At 43.6% G+C, this 12,534-nt stretch overlaps 1 protein-coding gene across 2 annotated transcripts in view; it reads left to right on the top strand.

The window, feature by feature from the left end:
- The window catches only part of LOC116817389 (translocating chain-associated membrane protein 1-like 1), a 58,747-nt gene that overhangs the window by 44,095 nt on the left and 2,118 nt on the right, over positions 1–12,534 (top strand). For both annotated transcript variants that reach the window (XM_032767434.2, XM_075072278.1), the window contains 4 exons: positions 45–115; positions 3,887–3,991; positions 7,227–7,370; positions 12,349–12,509. In XM_032767434.2, coding sequence (XP_032623325.1) covers positions 45–115; positions 3,887–3,991; positions 7,227–7,370; positions 12,349–12,509 — 481 coding nt within the window. The remainder of the gene's footprint in view (positions 1–44; positions 116–3,886; positions 3,992–7,226; positions 7,371–12,348; positions 12,510–12,534) is intronic.

Below are 12,534 nucleotides of genomic sequence, written 5' to 3'. Positions count from 1 at the left end.
GCGGGTTAGCTAAAATTTAACTTTAAGTTTTCTCTTAATTTTAGGAAGATATACCAAGACAGCTATACTATATCTGCCTTTACATTGCTCACATATCTGGTGCCTATGTATTGAAGTAAGTATTTGTAAATGGTTACTAACTGAAAAGTTTTACTTCATTATTCCAGTTATCAATTTTTTTTTACTATTTTTCATGTGGCTCTGCGTATTCCTATTTACGGGTACTGTGCCACCTTGTGGTGCTTTACAGTAAAACCTTCTAATAGCAGCATCCGTTAGATCGCTCTTCTGACCTTTCCTGCTCCCCTCAGCATCAGGACATAATAAGCCAAGGCTATATAGGGGGTGGAGCAACCTCACCACCTCAGATCCTTCCACATGCCCAGATAGATGTGAAGCTCTCTGGTCTTTCTGGAACCAGAGCCTTTTTTCTTGAGGTAATTAGTGTTAGTTGTTGGTATGTAGTTAGTTAGCAATTCTTTCCAGTTCTGCATTATGACAGAATTGAAGAAACAGAAGAACCTGGGTTTCAAAAGCTGCATTTCCTGCCTGGCTGTCTTCCTAGCATCTGATGACTATGTTCAGGGCCTCAAGTGCCTGGGAGAAACTCATTCTTTTTCTAGGTGTTTGATCTGCTGGACCTTTTAGTCCCAGAGACTTGCTTACAGCTCCTCCTTCTCAAGGAAGCTCTCAAGGCCAGACCCTCTGGATCTGAACAGTCCTCAGATGCAAGGTCTAAGAGGCCAGTCTTGATTTCCAGCAGTTCCAAAGGACTGAAGGGTTCCAAGAATTCACACCCTATGTTAGGGCTGGATGCCCCCTAAGTCAAGCCCCAAGGCTACATATGTTTGAACCAAGGGTCATGCACTTGGCTCCAGCTGCCGTGACTCTGATGGAGCAGTCGAGAGATAATTTGGCCACCATCACTGGTGTCGTACTTCATGATTTGCAGTTGTCTGATCCTGTCGAATGCCTGTGCTACAGGGCCAGTATCAGATTCAGTGTTCGCTTTTGGCTCCAGGAAGATGGATTTCATTGGTGCATCCTAATTGGGGCATCTGGCAGTCCATATTTGGCCAACAGGCTGTCTAGTGACTCCCCCTGGTATGCCATGCAATTCAAATAACTGCCCCTTGATCTCTCCTACTTCTCCCTCTTTAGAGACCCTGCCTCTCATGAGGTGATTTTTTTTGAAGTGGAAAAGTTGCTTCTGTTAGGAGCAGTCGAAGAGAGTCCCGACTTAAGGGATCAGGGCTTTTATTCCTTTTATTTTTTGGTTCAAAAAAAGGATGTGGGGGTTTAATTGGATACTAGATTAAGGGACTTGGATAAGTATGCTCTGAAGCTTTATTTCCAGGTGTTGACTTTGGCCTCCATAAATCCCTTCAGTGTTGCTCATGGATTGGTTCACAACTCTCTAACTAAAGGATGTGTATTTTATATTTCTGTTAATTACGATCATTCCAAGTACCTTTGATTTATAGTAGCTGGGAATCATTTCCAGTACAAGATGCTTCCATTTGGCCCAGTGTACAGGCGAGTTGCATCATACGCACATTTAACCTATGCAAATTCAACTATATACTCTCGGCAAAAAACACTGTAACAAGATACCTGTAAATAGTGTGGGCGATTCCACCCAATGAGCGTATGCCCCGGAGTGAGCGTAAGATGGGAGACGTGAATCTGCTGTTCGCTCAGTCGGTCTCAGTTCCCGCGTGCCTCTCCTAGTGTGAGCATCTCGCCGCACTGAGTGTGATTCTAGTGTTTAAAGATATGTATTTTTTGTACAACATGGCCCCTAAGCGCAAGCCAACTACTTCATCTGGGACTCAACCAAAGAAACCGCGATCTGTTTCAACGCTGGAGGAAAAATTGGCTGTGTTGGACTTATTGAGAGACAGTGTGTCTGTCTCCAACATAGCATGTAAATAGGGCCACAATGAATCTAGCATCTGTGCCATCAAGATTAGAGAGAGAGAAATTTGTCAAGCTGTGACATCAAGTGCTCCAATAATTGCTGTGGTGATGAGCCAGGTGCATGATAAGACTTCAGTGAAGACTGAAAAGGCATTAAACTTACGGCTGGAAGACATGAACTGTAAACGTGTGCCTATTGATGGCAATACGTTGCGAGAAAAGGCTCTTAGCCTCTGGGTGCTGTTCAAACCTCCTGCCGAAGAGAGACAGCCTTCTGATGAGAAGGAATTCAAAGCCAGCCACGGTTGGCTTAAGAGTTTTAGGAACCGCTTCAACCTCAGAAACGTGCAGACTACTGGTGAAGATGGATCTGTCAATGAAGAGGCAGAAAAAGCCTACCCCAAACAATTTAAAGAAAATCATAGAAGAAAAGGGCTATCTTCCGGAACAAGTTTTTAATGCTGACGAGACTGGGCTCTTCTGGAAAAAAAAATGCCCAACCACACTTATATTTCAAAATCAGAAAGACAAGCCCCTGGCTTCAAAGCAGCTAAAGACCATGTGACTGGGTTATTTTGTGGCAATGCAGCTGGGCATTTAATAAAGCTAGGCTTGTGCTACACGGCTGCAAATCCCTAAAAGGCAAGAACAAAAATCACCTGCCTGTGTTTGGGCAATCAAATAAAAAGGCTTGGGTGATGGCAGCATTATTTCTGGATTGGTTCCACAAGTGTTTCATTCTGGAGGTCAAGCGGTAACTCAAAGAGAAAGGACTTGACTTTAAAGTGTTGATGATCGTAGACAATGCTCCTGGCCGCCCTGTGGCACTCCGGTTTGCACATAACGATATTGAAGTTGTCTTTCACCCTGCCAATACCACCTCCAACCTCTCGACCAAGGCGTGATTAGCTGTTTTAAGGCCACATACATGAGGCTTACGTTCTCACGGATACGTAATGCTATGGATACAGATCCCAGTCTTAATGTGATGGAGTTTTGGAAGTCCTTCAACATTGCCGATTGCATCACTTATATTAAACAGACAATGGATGTAATCAAGCCTGAAACAGTCAATGCATGTTGGCGAAACCTATGGGAAGAATGTGTGGATGACAGTTCAAGGGCACTGGTCTGTGCAGGAGAGACCCCTGTGTAACACACACACCTTGTGGGTGTGATCTTCTGTCACTCTGTTGGCACCGACACCACCAATTTCTTTGTATATCATCTAGATTGGTTATGTCTTATGCCAAGAACCACAAGGGGATATGATTTCTTCCCAAACTTTTTCTTGCTGAATTAAACAATGCATTACTGAATGCTACATACTGGCAAAAATTCTTGTATCTGCTGCAATTAGACCATTAGACAGGTGTAGCTACCTCCTTTGCTTGCCTTAGGTAGGTGTCTGTTGCTGAAACTTGCAAGCACAATCTGGACTTTGATGCAAACTTTCACTAAGCACTATGCTCTGGACTTGACTTCTAGAACAAACGCTGGATTTGGCAAAGCAGTGCTTGTCTCTATTCAGCTAGGATCCTGGGTCCACCTCTAGGTTAGTCTCAGTGCTGCTTATCAGTCTGTTCCATAAGTGGGAATATGCAGAGCCGCTCAAAGAAAAAATGAAGGTTATTTACTTGTAACCAAGGTTCTTCAAAAGAGCTCTGCCTATTCACATTTCCTATTGCCCTGCTCTCTCTGTCAGAATATTTGTTTATTCTGTGTCTCTGGCTTTGTGGTGGAAGGAATTGAGATGATGAGGGTGCTCTATCCCTTATCTTTGTCTTGGATATGTTGTGATGCTGAGGAGGGGGGGTAGGAGTAGGAGTAGGAGTGGAAGCATTCTAGCTGGCACTGCCAGAAGAAGGTTTTACGATAAGACAGCACAGTACCCACAAGTGTGAATATACAGGGCCATCTTGAAAAATACCTGTTACAAATAAATAACCTTCATTTTCCGTTACAGCCTTCAACGTCTGGGGCTAATTTTGCTGGTACCTCACTATCTAGTGGAGCTCATTTTTCATGCCTCACGTCTTTTCTACTTCAGTGATGAAAACAAGCAGAAAGGGTAAATTTTGCATGTACTATTTTTTATTTTACTACCTCTGCATTTAATTTTCAGAGCTCTTGCAATTTCTTTTGGCATAAACATGTTTTGTGTGCATGTAACATAAAAAGCAAATGTTAGGAGATCACACATCCTAAGCTATATCTGGTGATCCCAATATTACTATCTGGTTGGAGTTCCATGAGAGCTCCAGTGTCATTTTGTAGAATCAAGGAAACTGATCTGTCACTTCATGATCGTAATAATTTTTCAAGTAATATTTGTTACGTTAGCCATCTCTGTTGTAAATGCCTACCTGCTCCAATATATTTTTAATTTCAAGTATATTTATGGAGATCTTTGTTTTAAAAACAAGTGTACCTTAGAATAAAAGTAATATGGACACCAAAATCATTATACCTCTCTCAGAATCTATTTGTGTTTTTGAACTTTGTTCATTATTGTAAACCAATACAAAAGAACTGACAGAATTATACCAGTATTTTATAGTAATAAATACACAAACAATCTAAACAATGTGTATTACTTTTATGATAGGAAGAAAATCAGTCTATCCATTATCAGTTTTATATTCTCCCCCTTCTTTGCAAGGGGTGGACAGGGAGAGAAAGTAAAATATTTATAATTTATGGAAGGCAACAGTTTCAAACAGCATATAAAGTAAATTGTTTATTCTACATCTTGAGTGAATTGCTCACTTATTTTGAGATGTAGAGTTACAAGGACAATTGCATCGAAGCTGGGAAGGGGAAAGACAAGGGACTGGTTTGTAGAATGAGGGTAGAGGAACTGAACTGTGTGTGTGAGCAAAGGGGAGGCAGATGAAACTTACAAGAAAGAAGTATGTAACTAAAAAGAGGGGTGCTCTGCATCAGTCTGAACACTTTACTCAAATCTCAGCCTTCATGTCTGTTCACAATTCTGCTCCACTTTTCCACTCCTGTCTCTTGTAGTGTCTCCCATCACGCTTCCAGCTGTGCAAGACTTGACTGCCCACTCATGTGAGACTTCTACAAATGTTATCTTGCTTTCTTCCACACAGCCTCTTATGCATACACAGTTTTCTTTGAAATAATCTGTAAGGCCACTACCCTCTTCTCCGTATCTCTTCCAAAGACCTGTTTCTGTCTCAACTCCTAACACCAGCATTTAAATAATTAGGCTGAAGGTCATTTGGAGAAAGTCAATATTTATTAAAGACAATAAAGTAAAAACAAACAAACTCTCTTGCCCCCCATTTTTTTTTATATGTTGTTCGGCTTAGGCCATAAGCTCTGTAACCAGGGACCCTATCTACTTTTATTTGTGTAGCACCCAATATAACAGGACTGCAGTACTGATAAGGACATTTGGCCACTACTATAATTCAAATAATATGTTGTATTCCCCCTTCTGTCTAATCAAACAATGCGTTCTTCGGAATAGGGACACTCTTCCTCTGATTAAGAAACATTTATCATTCTTTGGGTGCTACCATAATCTTAGGTTTCCATTCCTTATTATTAATCTCCTTAAAAGTTGAGTTAGAGAAGCATTTTGAGTGTTTTAGGAGAACCTAAAATATTGCTGTTTATAATAATCTTGAACAATAACCTCCCATCAAGAGCCATTTCTCCACATGGGCTTCCAGGCTATTAGTGACTTCATATTTAAGGTTATAAATTCCCACTCTCGTAGCTTTCCAAAAACCCTGGCTTATTTTTCTAGGAGGGAAAAAAACCAACAACTTCTGCTTGAACTGTCACAGGCTGAGTATAGGAGTGTTGGGTATTTTTCTTTTTAAGTTTGAGATTAATTGAGCAAGCTGTGTTTGAATTGAGATTCTGAATGCACTTTTCATTTTGAAAATAGTTCTAGTTTTTTATCCAGTAGTAATTTAAGTAGCATGAAAAACTTCTGTACTGCTGAAATCTTTAATGAGAACTGCTTTCTATAGTTTATGTTGTCGTGGTATTCTCCTAGATTAAGTGTAACCATCTCAGTAGGCCACCTCCTGTTCAACTGATTAGAAACCAAAGCTTTTGCTCTCCAAATTGGTAATAGGTGAATCTATCCCTTACTGACTTCTGTGAGAGATGTGATCAGTCCTCACTGAGACGGTAGCATTCAGAATGTAAATCAGTCAGTAATCTCTACATATCTCCCAAAATTGCTGATGCTGGAGAAGTTTAAATTCTTGGTCCTGGCTACTGGCATGGATGTGGGACAAGGAATGGTAGTGCCTTTTTTTTCTTTGGGCACACCTCTCAGATTCCAGCTCTTGGCTTCAACAGTGTCTCTAGTGATGGCTATATTGAAAACCTCCAGTATACAGGATGCGGATTGGTGAGGAGATATGGAGGAAGACTTAAAGTTTAGTTAGTTATCTATCTTTTTTATTTTAATTGTGTTTTAACAGAAATATGCTAATGTTTTAAAATAATTGAGATCTTATCTTACAGCCAACTAAAATTTAAAAAGAAAAATAGTTGGGAAATTCATAATAGATGCTTGTAACTTTTCATTGTCCTTTTCAGTATTTATCTACCAAATGTTTTGTTCTCTGCAAGCTTGGATATTAAAATGATATCACTTTGCTCTAAGTTACCTACAAAGTAGAAAGGTAGTGCTTCAGTACTGATCCTGTTAGCTGGCAATTTCTTATTTCCTCTTCCCCACCTCCCGTTGCTATCTTCCTAACCTGTATGCTTATTGCTGTAATAATCTGCTTTTGTCCTCCCAACCACTTATTTTGTATCCATTTAATATCTGTGTATTATTGGTCTAGTCATCTCTATGGTTTTATAATGTCCTTGCTATCTTATATATGATTTACAGCATGAATATCAATCTGACGTACTTTCTGCCTTTGCCCTGTTTCTGGGTCAGGGAAATTCACAATGAACTCAGCACCTGGACTTGGGATTCCATGTGGCAATACATTTAATTGCCATTATATACCCTACATTTGAAAATTTCTAAGCACACTTTTGAAAATAAAATTTAACTTCTATATTGGAAAAAAAAGTTTTATTTGAGGCATAATTGAGTATATATGGACAGGGTGCAGAATTCACTGTTGTGGGTGGAGAACTAGATGTAGAATTCCTATAATTGTTGTTCATCTCAATATACCTTTCCTTTTCATCTTAAATTTCAGTGCTCAAGGAAGCTTAATAGAACTTGTACAGTTAACCAAGTTGAAAAGTGGTGGACAAAGGGAGAAGACACATTAATTTTATTATTTCCTTTTCAGATTTACCCTTTGGGCTTTACTGTTTGTAATGGCTCGTCTTTTGACCCTAACCTTATCTGTGCTCACATTTGGATTTGGTTTGGCAAGAGTAGAGAATCCAGGTTTTTCCATAGCAGACGGAAACTTCAATGTACTCACTGTGAGGTATAAAAAAGCTAGTAGACGTTCATGTTTGAGTAAAGTGACACTTTCAGACTGCCTTTAATATACCTACCCAAGACGGTAGATCTTTTTGATGGAGAATTTTCCTGGGTGGCTTTTTTCCCAGGATTTTAGGGTGGAAGAAATTTTTTTCTTCTTCTCCACAAAGCAGGGACTGCTATTACAAAATACATGCTAAATATAAGAAATCTTGGTTTTTCTTTCAGTGTTTTTATAATTGAATTAATATGACTACTGTGCAAAAGATCCTGCATAACATCGTGTGAGCTTTTGCTTTAAACTTTCCCTGTGGCTATTATGAACATACTGTAATTTTAAGATATCAATGCTTTAATTTTTGATCAACAACTCTTTAGGAAAACCCAAGCAACTTTCTAACATGTTCATTCTTGCTTGCTCATTTCTGAAGTAACATTAATTTTTCACCGGGAGCTCCGCTGTTTAACCTGCATCTCAACAATCTGTTCATTCAGTAGGTGAAAAGGAAATTGAATTTGTATGCTTTGTCATCATTAAATCTCATTCTTAGATCACTTGGCAGAGGAGGCTGCAACTGTACAATTTGGTACTAGCTACTGAAGGCTGTCTGTTATATTTCCTTGATAAGCCTGGATACTTCCCCTGGTGTACTTAACCTGTAGCTCCCATTTATTTAATGTAGACTATATGCCCTGTCTTAGATGTGCTCCTTGGCCACACTGGTTTCCATCAGTGTGAGAGGTTTAAGTTCTTCGAGTGCTTGCTCATGTCGATTCAACTTAGCTGTGTGTGTTCGCCACATGCACCAGTGCCAGAAGTTTTTCCCTCAGCAGTATCCATAGGGGACTGGCTCTGAGGCCCCCTGGAGTGACGCAGTATATAGGGCGCCACCAGTTTTCCCCCACCCTCAGTTCCTTCTTGCTGCCAGTGACTGTGCTGGAGCTGTTGTTGCTTCAGCTAGTGGTGTTGCTGCTTGTTTGTATGAACTAGTTATCTCTTGTATTATAGGGTATATAGTTTTCTGTTTAGTGTTTATAAATCCCTTAGCTATAGTTAGAGACTTCATAGGTCCCAAACAGGACTTTGCCTCAGGATGGGCATGCCCTGGTCCCCAGGCTTAAAGCCTGCGATCGCTGCAAGAGGCCCATGCCTGTTAGTGATCCACACAGAGTCGTCTGCATTGCTTGGGCAAAGGGCACATTAGTGAGGAATGCAAAATTTGCAAGTCCTTCGAGCCAAGGACTAAGAAGGAGTGTGATATTCGTTTAAGAGAACTCCTTATGGAGTCGGCCCTCACCCCGGCACTGGAGCAACACTCCAACTAGGTGCTGAGTACAGTGACTTCGGTATGCAGCGCCCCACTGGGACGATCCACTGACCGCCAGCTACCTTGGATAGCGGTAGAGGCCTCCGTCAGCACCGGGTGCCGTCCATGCCAGAGGCCCTGCAGGCAGTGCAGGAGATCATGTCCCTCCCTGTGCCACCCACACTGGGTTCTGCAGTTCCCCGGTCACGGGACAAATCCGTGTTTGGACTGCTTCAGTCTCCAGTTCAACAGCGCTGTTCCCTGTTACGGGGGATGTCCCGCCAGCACTTGATCTCCAGTAACCACCATGCATCTGACTGCAAAGACAGACGCAGCGCAGCCCCATTTGGTCTTCAAACCTTGGGCACGGGCAGAGAGGCTCAAGCTGTCACGGATCTGTCGAGCACCACTGGTCCCTAACACCCTGTTTCAGATCAGACTCCAGGTGGAGTGACCGGCACCGGTCTGGACAGAGCCACTGTTCCACTCTGTCCTGGTCACCAGGGAGCAACTGCTCAGGATGCAGCTCTGGTTCGGAGCAAGGTTCCCTGATGGTGGGACAAGCTCCTGTACCAGCAGTATGGCTACATTGTCAGCACCGAAACTGGCCCCGTTTTTTAAGTACATCAGAAGCAGGAAGCCTGCTAAACAACCAGTAGGGCCCCTGGACAATCGAGATACAAAAGAAGCGCTTAAAGATGATAAAGTCATTGCGGAGAAACTAAATGGATTCTTTGCTTCAGTCTTCACGACTAGACTAGGACTTTTCAGCTTGGAAAAGAAGAGACTAAGGGGGGATATGATAGAGGTATATGAAATCATGAGTGATGTAGAGAAAGTAAATAAGGAAAAGTTATGTACTTATTCCCATAATACAAGAACTAGGAGCCACCATATGAAATTAATGGGCAGCAGGTTTAAAACAAATAAAAGAAAGTTCTTCATATAGCGCACAGTCAACTTGTGGAACACCTTGCCTCAGGAGGTTGTGAAGGCTAGGACTATAACCGTTTAAAAGAGAACTGGATAAATTCATGGAGGTTGTCTGTTAATGGATATTAGCCAGGATGGGTAAGGAAGGGTGTCCCTAGCCTCTGTTTGTCAGAGGGTGGAGATGGATGGCAAGAGAGAGATCACTTGATCATTGCCTGTTGGGTTCACTCCCTCTGGGGCACCTGGCATTGGCCACTTTCGGCAGACAGGATACTGGGCTAGATGGACCTTTGGTCTGACCCAGTACAGCCATTCTTATGTTCTTATGTGGTGTGCCACACCAGGCTCCGGATGCGACCCCTGAAGCAATGGCTGCCGACAGTCTACTCCCGGTCTAGAGACCACCTGGAAAAGGTTGTTCCCATCTCCTTGACGGTACTTACCTCGCTGTGATGGGGGGCTGACTCCGGGAAAGTCCTGGAAGGAGTTCCCTTCATCAGCACTCATCACTCAGTCGAGTTGGTTTTGGAGACCTCGGACCTCGGCTGGGGGGCGCACCTTGGCACCCTCTAGACCCAAGGTATGTGGTTCCAGAGGAAATGACACTACATGTAAACATCCAAGAGCTCAGGGCGGTGTGCAGAGCGTGCGCGGTCTTCCTATCTCATTTGTCGGGCACAGTAGTCAGAGTCCTAACAGACAACACAGCTTCAATGTTCTATATCAACAGACAAGGGGGAGTGTGATCATCGGCCCTCTGCCAAGAGGAACTCCATCTCTGGGACTTCTGCATCGGCCACGGAATCCGTGTAGAAGCGTGTTACCTTCCGGATGCCAAGAACATGCAAGCAGATCACCTAAGCAGGGACTTCTCCTCTCACCATGAGTGGATGTTCCACCTGGAGGTGGGGAACTCCCCAAGTGGATTTGTTCACCACCAGGCAGAACAGGAGGAGCCATAGGTTTTGCTCCAGACGATGTCTGGGCAAGGGCTCCCTCCTCGATGCCATTTTCCTGCCTTGGGCAGGAAGCCTGATGTATGTATTCCCTCTGATTCCACTTATCAGCAGGGTTCTAGCAAAAATCAAGAGAGATAAGGCTCAGGTTATCAGGTTTGCCCCAGCATGGCCTCACCAGCACTGGTTTGGGACGCTATCAAGCTTATCAGCGATCCCTCCGTGGCCCCTGCCGAACCGACTGGACCTGCTGTCACAGGATCATGGTCGACTCTTGCACCCCAATCTCGTGTCCGTTTACCTCATGGCATGGATGTTGCATGGCTGACCACTGAGGAATAGGCCTGTTCAGAAGGGGTCCAAAAGGTCCTCCTTGAGAGTAGAAAGCCCTCGAGTAGGCAGACCTATCTGGCAAAGAGGATGAGGTTCTCCTGCTGGGCAGCCAAACAGGGCATCTCCCCTTCACATTCTTTGGTGCAGTCGATCTTAAGACTACCTGCTTAATTTGAGGAACCAGGGCCTGGCACATTCCTCTGTCAGGGTGCATCTGGTGGCCATTTCTGCCTTTCATCCGCCAATCCAGAGGCAGATGGTGTTCTTCCATGACATGATGGTCAGGTTCCTCAGATGTCTTGAGAGACTTTCCTCAGGTTTGGTACCCGGCCCCTCAGTGGGATCTCAACTTGGTTCTGTCCAGGCTCACAGATCCGCCCTTTGAGCCTTTGGCCTCATGCTCCCTGTCTCACTTAATCATGGAAGGTAGCTTTCCTGGTGGCTGCGATGTCAGTGAGGCAAGCCTTCAAGCTGCGAGCCCTGACCTCAGAACCACCGTACATGGTCTTCTATAATGACAAGGTCCAGCTCTGGCCCCACCCATCCTTCCTTTTCAAGGTGGTGTCTACTTTCCACATGAGCCAGGATATCTTACTTCTGGTCTTCTGCCCTAAGCCCCATGAGACTAGTGAAGAAAGGCACCTTCATGCTTTGGACGTAAGAAGGGCCATGGCTTTCTACCTAGAGCAGACAAAGCCTTTCCATAAGTCGACTCAGATTTTCTTCTCTACAACTGATAGGATGAAGGGCCTCCCGGTGTCCATGCAGAGGATTTCTAACTGGATCACCTCTTGCATTTGGACCTGCTACGAGTTGGCAGGAGTCCCTCCACCATCAATTGTCAGAGCCCACTCGACCAGAGCACAGGCACCTTCGGCGGCCTTCCTGGCACACTTCCCAATCCGGGACATCTGTTGAGCCACAACATGGTCCTCGGTGCACACATTCAGGGCCCACTATGCCATCACTCAGCAGGCCAGGGACGACACTGGGTTGAGCAGAGCTGTGTTGCAATCTACACTTTTATGAACTTCTACCCACCTCTGAGGGGTACTGCTTGGGAGTCACCTAAGTTGAATGGACATGAGTAAGCACTCGAAGCAGAAAAGATAGTTACCTTTTCCGCCAACAAGGAACTGAGGGTGCGGGGAACTGGTGGCACCCTATATACTGCAGCATGTGCATGCCACTCCAGGGGGCACTGGAGCTGGTCCCCTACAGATACTGCTGACGGAAAAACTTCAAGCACCAGTGCATGTGGCGAGCACACACACCTAAGTTGAATGGACATGAGCAACACATCTCGAAGAACACCAGTTACGGAAAAGGTGACTGTCTTTTCTAGGAGTGATCAGCAACTTTTTAAAATGGACATATGGTGCTGCTTTGCTGTGTAACAATGTACAGTTGAAACTTTTTATCTAACTTCTTATTTTAATCTGAAATCTTTTAGGATTAGTTGCTTGGCTGCAATTTGTCTAACACAGGCCTGGATGATGTGGAAATTTATAAATTTCCAGCTAAAGAAATGGAGAGAGCACATCCAGAACCAGATTCCTAAGAAAAAAATAACTTACACAAAGAGCAAATCAACAAAAAAAGAACCAAACAGAGGTCAGTAGGGTTGTTTTTTTTCAGT

This window comes from Chelonoidis abingdonii, chromosome 14 (genome assembly GCF_003597395.2).
Source record: "Chelonoidis abingdonii isolate Lonesome George chromosome 14, CheloAbing_2.0, whole genome shotgun sequence".
In the NCBI taxonomy this organism is placed as follows: domain Eukaryota; kingdom Metazoa; phylum Chordata; order Testudines; family Testudinidae; genus Chelonoidis; species Chelonoidis abingdonii.
Note: the sequence above shows the minus strand (reverse complement) of the source record. Positions and strands in the feature narration are given on the sequence as shown.